Source organism: Limulus polyphemus, unplaced genomic scaffold, assembly GCF_000517525.1.
Source record: "Limulus polyphemus unplaced genomic scaffold, Limulus_polyphemus-2.1.2 Scaffold928, whole genome shotgun sequence".
Lineage (NCBI taxonomy): Eukaryota > Metazoa > Arthropoda > Merostomata > Xiphosura > Limulidae > Limulus > Limulus polyphemus.
This window is the reverse complement of record NW_013666538.1, coordinates 203,990-212,328: the sequence shown is the minus strand read 5'-3', so window position 1 is coordinate 212,328 and position 8,339 is coordinate 203,990. Positions and strand designations below refer to the sequence as shown.

At 29.9% G+C, this 8,339-nt stretch overlaps 1 protein-coding gene across 1 annotated transcript in view; it reads left to right on the top strand.

Moving 5' to 3' along the window:
* LOC106461293 (DENN domain-containing protein 5B-like) overlaps positions 1-8,339 on the top strand; it is a 92,453-nt gene that overhangs the window by 20,548 nt on the left and 63,566 nt on the right. Inside the window, 3 exon segments of the mRNA XM_022388162.1 lie at positions 1,163-1,288; positions 2,809-2,993; positions 4,164-4,509. Coding sequence (XP_022243870.1) covers positions 1,163-1,288; positions 2,809-2,993; positions 4,164-4,509 — 657 coding nt within the window.

Here is an 8,339-nt window from a genome sequence, read left to right as displayed (position 1 = left end):
TTTAAAAAGTTAATTGAAAAATAAAGAATATAATGGACTGTACCTGTACACTTCTCTCTCAGTAGGAATTATACTTTTCTGTTGAAGGACTTAACCCTCAAATCACAGAAGGAGTGACACAACTCTCCCTGATAAGTGGAATGAGGTGGGCAGGTTAAACAGCTGAGGGAAGTTGCACTCTAGATCTTGTAGGCATATATATTGTATTTAGAAAGTGAACCAATTTTAACAGTAAGCATTGTTCATTGGATGCAGGATACAGGAGAGGCAAAGGCATATTTTGAGGTAGCTTCAAGCCCCCACTTACCATTATCACTGGTTCACGGATTTTTCTTGAATATACTTTTATGTGGAATTACTTAATCCACAAATCACAAATTTGTTTTATACTGTATATCACCAGTGTGGTCAACACATTACATCATATTGAATAATTCTTATCTTTATACTTGTCACTATACTCAGTGTTAAAGAAATGACCAAATTGAGTGAGACCACTAATTTTCTTTGTAAAGATACGTAGTAGCTCTCAACAGCAACTAGCTGGATTAACAGCTGTATTGATGGTATTTAACTTTGTGTGACTTATGTTATTAGGGACTCTGTAACCAAGAAATTCATGTACCCACAAGCAACTTAGTAGATACATAGTATAAAAAAATGTCTCTAAGAATAGCTAGTGGTAATAAGCCAGAGTCACTGGTATTTTCCTATTTCTGAGCTACAGAATGTACTGAAAGAGTGTATTACATAAACACTTGTTTCAGTTTAGAAATGAAATACATAGTTTAATTATCTTTTTGTATGCTCTAAAATATTATATTAGTATAAGAGAAAAAAGAAAAAAATGTCTTTTTTAAGTAAAAATAAAGACAAGTTTCTAATCCAATAGTATAAAATAAAAAGGAATTTGATTTTTCACATTCCCATTATAAAAAAACAATGCATAATATATTATAATTTATTAAATGCTGTTTTATGTGTCTGACATGGTACCAGAGTCTTGAGAAACTTAAAAGATGATTGGAATTAAAACTTTTATAATAAAATGGAGATAACTACTAAGGCTAAAATATGCTATTTATTATTTCCTTCAATTCTGACAAATAGTACTAAAAGTAAAAAAAAAAAAGACTTTTTTTTATTCTATATCTACTTGCAGGGGCTGGGGAATTGCCTCTGTTTGAATACTCCTTGCAGGAGTTATTTTCCACACTAGGTGTGGTCAATGTAGTTCAACTCTTCTCATGTGTCTTGTTAGAAAACCAAGTTCTGTTGTGTTCTAAAGGTAAGACCATACTAGTAATCTGTATTGTGTTAAATGTCAAACGTATTAAGGAGTTTCTTTAACATGACATTCCACAAGTTTTCTGTACATTGAGCTTTATTTCTTATTTCTCTGCCATGTTCAAACCATATATCATAGAGTTTCTATTAATTAAGACAAGAAATGTACATTTAAGTTCATTGAGAAGGATTTTGCAGTATTTGAATGATTTTTTCCTAATTTGTTAAACATATCTGTACACATTGTAACTGAATACTGCTATCAGAATAAGTTACTGGCCAATCTGAACTGTATAATTTGGTGAATGTACATTAAACCAAGGTATTCTTCTTTATGCTGTCAAATGGTCAGTGTATTGACACTTGCTGCAGGCTTGGTTGATTCAACCTAAATCTTTACCCAAGTTTACCTTTAGAGTTTCAGAATTTTTAATGAAGTATTTATATTTTTTCTGTTATTTTCTCAACCCTAACTTTAAACAGGATTGGTCAATTTGACCGACCTCATAACCACCATAAACAGTATGAAAATAAATTTAAATTACCCCTTTTTCTTTCTGAAATGAAACTACATTTGTTTATTCTAAGTAGCTTAAAACTCATAACAGTATATATTCATTTCTACTTAGATTTATTGTTTTATTGCCATTTGAACCCTGTCTGACTAATACTCCCACCATACAAGTTGTAAATCATTCAGCAACAGTGTGGCTCATGTTACCCTATTGAATTATATAACTACTATCCTAATTAATTGTTTATTTAATTAAATAATACACCTAAGAATACAGAATAATAACGTGTAAAAAACATATAGTACCCTGTAACTATTATAATTTTTTTGTTTTTCTAACTATGTAATAAGAGCCATTAAAATTTCATCTGAGCTTGTCGATGTGTTTCCTGTGGGAATATAGTTTGAACTGGAAGCAAAATAGATAATTCTCTGTACAGAAAACAATGTAATATAACATGTTATTTGATGGATTAAAAGTTTGGCTTTCTGTTGGTTATAAATAATATAACTATTAGCAATTTGTGAAAGAGATGATGTGACAAGTGGGCGTGGCAAGATGGAACTGATTTTTTATTTTATGGTTCTGTATCCATAAAAGATTGAAGGCTATAAAAAATTATGCTTTAGTTGAATAATAACAATATTATGATGAGTAATTTAGATTGAATTCTGTACTTCTTGGAGTGGTGGTAAATAAATTAGATAAGAGGTGGATACCTGGAGAGCAAATGACACAATTCTCATACTAGAGTAAGATTGAGGATTTTTTTAAATATCTCCTTATAAAATTAAGAACTTAAAATTTGTATAATATTAAAAGTTGGTTTATTAACCAAGTTTGTTAATATACCATGATGATAAAATAGTTTAATTATATTTTGAATATAATTATAAAAAGTCGTGACATGTGCACTTTGACTTGCCCATACTGAGAGGGTTCAATGGGTTTTGTTAAAATGTATGATAAAGTAATTGTTTTAACTAGTTATCTTTCAATCTTTCAGAATATCACAAGTTGATGTTAGTAGCAGAGGGTATCACAACTCTTTTGTTCCCTTTCTCATGGCAACATGTGTATGTGCCTATCCTCCCTGCCTCTCTTCAACATTTTCTGGATGCTCCAGTTCCTTATATCATGGGATTACAGCATAGCACAGAAGACAGGTCACAATTGTGTATACCTGGAGAGGTCAGTTGGGATTTTGCTAATTTTCTTTTGTGTAGTTTTTCTGTAGAGAAGAAAGCATTTTTGTGATAGATTGGCTGAAATATTTTTGTTTTTCGAAGTGTAAGTTATTTATTGTAGCCACTAAAGACTAGGTTAGCACTAAACTAAATTGATTATAAGCTAGTAGAGTACAGACTTTAGTACTTTGTTGTTTAATGTCATTAACTTACATTCACAAAAATGAGGCTTTAATTTAGATATAAGTTTCAGTTAAATAGCATTGTATAAATTTTTGTGTACAGCCAGTTACATTTAGAACATTTCAACCCTAAGTCTCACATTAGAAACTAACATTTTATAGCTCAGTAGGCTAGAGATATTGTGTCCCTTTAGAGAAAATAAATTGGTACATTAATCCCAGTTGTGGTAATTTAGTACAAGCACAATGTGTTCACTAGACTATGGCTTTAAGGCCTATTCAAAATACAGCACTTTGGCTAAGGAATTTTCAGACATGTATTGCTGTAGTCATGCTTTAAGCAAACCAATTTTGTGATGTTTTATTGCTTTGTCTCTTCATTGAAATATCGGCTTAAATACCAATGTGCATGTCTTGTAACAATGCATAACACTGTGTGCCATGGAATAAATACTGTTTTCGTATGTCTTATGGCAGTTATTAAGAGTGTATGTACCATGGAATAAGTACCATATGTGTATGTTTTGTAACAATAGGTAAAAATTCATGTGTGCCATGGAATCTGTTATAATACTCACTTTTTGTTTGTCCTGAAAATGTATGCATACCCATTTTGTTAAAAATTGAATTATTATAACCTAATCTTTAGCCCAAATTAAATACTTAAAAAATATTTGTGCATAATATCACAGGTAAAATTACTACAGTTGATACTGTTATTGTATTAAGTTTATGAAAAAGTAACATCCAGTGATTCCAGCTACCATACCTATGTTTGTTAATGTCATAATTAAAAATTTCTTTTTATTTTTAATGCAAGTTCTTTGGAAATATTTTGTGACCATATGTTTTAGTTAGAAAGTTTATCCAATGTGATGTCTATTAGGCGAGAAGGAAGTGGTTTAAGCTTCTGTTACATAAAGAATAATACATTGTTTTATTGTGGATTATTATTTTAATTGTTGTAATTTAACTTGTATGTTTGTTTTCAGGCAAACTTGTGTTTTGTTGATATTGATAGCCTAACCATGGATGTACCTGAAGATACTCCTAAATTACCATACACAACCAACTTAATAGCAGAAATATGTGATATATTTGACACATTTGGTATTCCTCAGCCTCCAGAGGGAATAGATAGGAATTTGAATCAAAGAGGTTCTCACAGACAACAACATACTCGAAAACTTTCATGGAGTTTTGAAAGTGGAGACTCGGGAATGAGCAGTTCGGGCAGCAGTGCTCGTAGCTCTTATAGTAGTTTAGCCATCACTCATAGCCACATCTTTCAGCAAAGTGAAGCTTTACAAAGGGTAACAGCAATAGCTAGAAGAACAGGTAAACCTCTACTTGCTGAGAAAGTATTTATGTTTAAACTTACAATAACTGCCAGTTCCAGTAAATGATAAACACTTAAAACTTTACATCTTAATAAATTTTTTACAATTTCAAACTAGGTAACAACTTCAGTATTTGTAGCATAAGTTAGGTATTGCTCAAAAGATCTATTTTTTGAAATAATTGAATTTTTTCTCATGCTGATGTTTGTTTTTTCTTAATGATGTCAAAAAACATGTAGGTTCAAGAAGTCTACATAAAAGAGAAAAAAAGCCTGTAACATGAGTGCTTTCGAAAGGTATACCTTTTAAAAGCACTCTGGTTATAGGGTTTTATCATTTTATATTTTTCTTAGTGCATGGTTAACAGTTGAAATATTAGGACCAATGCAATATTACTCATATGTCTTATATTACTTTTACTGTTATTATAGTTTTTTCTCTTGGTTATGCCAGATTTTTAGTGTTTTTTTTTGTTGTTGTTGTCCACTTACATTCCTATATAGAATCATATGTTTTGTATCAAGGACTACATTTCAAAAATTATTATTTTTTTGTCTGTGGAACAAAATGCTAGAAAAATCTACTTGCCCATCTTAAAAACCTATCCTGTCCCATAAGACACATACAGAAAAGTAGAATATAACTTATAGGATTCTCTTTTATTTAGGAGTGAATATAATCAATACAGTGCCACTGGCTGCATAAATATATATTCATCTATGTATCTTATGGTTTCTAACATTAATGCTGCCCCAAACTAAATGGTGTTATACATACATACACACAACTTGTAACAACAATATGGTGATATTGTTACATTAATTAAAATGTTTGTTACTGTGTCAGTGATTGTGGGTTTGTGAATTAAAGGGATATATATGTATGTATTTGTGTATATAGTTTTACTTTGAGGTTTAGAGATACACATTTTAAAATATTTGTGTGTATGTGCTAGACTATCTCAGTTTCAGTAGTTTTGGAAACTTGTGTGGCTCACTAGAAATCTTTCCAGTGTTTTTTAGCTGTAGCATAGTGGCTCATAGAATGGCTCTGAGTTTTTCAAGTACAAACTATTAGCTCATAGCTTCATCATCTTTTGACTGACTTGAGATCTAATTACAGTTTTGGACTCAGGAGGTCACACCCTTTTGATTGATGCATTTGACCATGTCCAAGGTCTCATAGATCAATTTACTCTAATCCTGCCTAAAATAATTTCAATTTGAGGGTAGGCTGGTAGAGATCTTGATGAGTAATAAAATCAAATCGGGTATACATGCAGCCTATGCTTGGTATTGCTGATGCACAAAAATATAGCTGATAAAAAGGAAAAAAAGTCTTGTAGATTAATTTACTCTAATCCTGCTAAAAGAATTTCAAATGCTGTGATTATTGAGGATTCCCTCTTGTCTTGCACTAGAAGGAACAATGTGAAAAAAACCCTAAAAAAACTACTTATGGAATGGACAAATTATAATGGTAAAAGCTTGTTATCCTAGGCATCAGATGATAAGAATTTCAAACCTCTATATATATATTATTGTAAATAATAAAAAAGGCCTGTTATCACTTAAGAATGACATACTTATATCAGTTGATCTCATTCCATTTACCTTCCATGTATATAGGGCAGTTATGTTGCTTAACTCCTTGCTTATCAACTTTATAAATGGCTTTATGGTTTGATATACACGTTCTTGATATCAGATAGTGAGTATTATCTCTATCCTAATAACATATTTAGGATGTACTTACACTCTGAACCCCCTCCCCCATGCAGGTAACGAGTATTGTCCCATGACAAGCCACGTGATTCATAGTTTAATGTTCTCAGTGTTAAAGTGATGAGTATTCAGCGGTTCTAGTGTATGTAGCACAGTTTAAATTAAAATACACAATTAAAAATTGGTAAACTTGTATGTACTTAAGTTATTTTGCATTCAATATTCCTTGTTTATTATTTGTTGCATGAAGTACAAAGAAAGGCACCTTTTTTATGGTGTTGTGCTATAACTTGGGGTGATTTATAAACTTTTTTGGTTAAATTAAACTGAAATAGTATTATATTGTACATACTCATCAAAACAATTATGATAATAAAAATATGATTTACAGAAATAACTTTTTTATTGAATCTGAGAAACCAAATAGGTTTTGTAGAAGTATAATGAACAATACCACATTTACTATGAGTTTTATTTAAATGACAAGTAACAACATTTTCTATACTAGACATATCTTACCAATGTAAAAGATTTAGAGTATAGAACATTTTTTTTACATATATTCACGAAATGTACATTGCTACTGTCATTTATTTCTCTGTTAGTTGTAATATATTCAAACTAGGTGGCCATTCGTATGAGTTTTATTTAAATGACAAGTAACAACATTTTCTGTACTAGACATATCTTACCAATGTAAAAGATTTAGAGTATAGAACATTTTTTTTACATATATTCATGAAATGTACATTGCTACTGTCATTTATTTCTCTGTTAGTTGTAATATATTCAAACTAGGTGGCCATTCGTAGTCACCCTAATAATGTATGTTTATATGAGTAAATTCTGTTAATTAGAAGTAATAGCTTTTATTTTTAATATTTTATATGTTATAAAAATATCATATGAGTATGTGCTGTCTTTTTCTTTTATATTCTGTAATAAAAATGTTATTAAATTTTCCCACTTCATATGAAAACACTTTATAAAATGATATAACTCAATTTAACTATCTTTAGTATGATTTAATGTTCTATAACATTGTTTCTCAAATTTTTTTGTTCACAGACCACCTCAATTATATTTTTATGTCGATGTATCATAATGAGATCTATTCACTGTTGCCACTTCCTTTCCATAATTATGCAGCTCTTTGATGGACCACCTGAAGGAGCCCTTGGTCCACAGTTTGAGAACTGTTGTAATGTACAAAACTCAAGAATAACAGAACGAATTTGTTGATGACAATTATAATATGAAATAAGCAGAATGCATCATCATTCTTTATAAATTATAGGTTCAGTAATAACTTTGTAGGGTATATTTTCTTCATTTCACCATTAATTTGATATGTTTTATAAGTATCTTTTATCACTTACGGTTTGTTCAAGTAGATTTTATTTGGTTATAGTTATTTTTGTGTAATTTCAGTATTATAGTTGGTCTTGCTAAGAGTTTGGAATACCTGAATATTTTTGTGTTTTGGGCTACAACACTCTAATTTTCTCACTTCCTTTGAAACCAAGATATTTTGCTTAGAAATTTGTGGTTTTCTTGATCTTTTGGAGCTTTCTCAGACTACTGTTGTTAGGTGTAAACATTGTGAACCATATATTTTATCATAAAAGGACACATATTCATCTTTATGCATTTCTGTTTGGCCATTTACTAGCTCTGGCTAACTACTGTTTTTGTCTGTTATTACTTCAGTTCATGTTTTTTTACGTGAGAATTAGCCTTTTTTTCTTTTTTATATATATCCTTGTAGGAATTAGCCCTTTTCAGTCATAATTTAATTTTTTTGTACATACTTATAGGAATTAGCTCTTTTTATTCGTAATTTAATTTTTTTGTGTATACTTGTAGGAATTAGCTCTTTTTAGTCATAATTTAAATCCTTTTCTTTTGTATATACTTGTAGGAATTAGCTCTTTTTAGTCATAATTTAATTTTTTTTGTATATACTTGTAGGAATTAGCTCTTTTTAGTCATAATTTAATTTTTAATATACTTGTAGGAATTAGCTCTTTTTAGTCATAATTTAATTTTTTAATATACTTGTAGGAATTAGCTCTTTTTAGTCGTAATTTAATTTTTTAATATA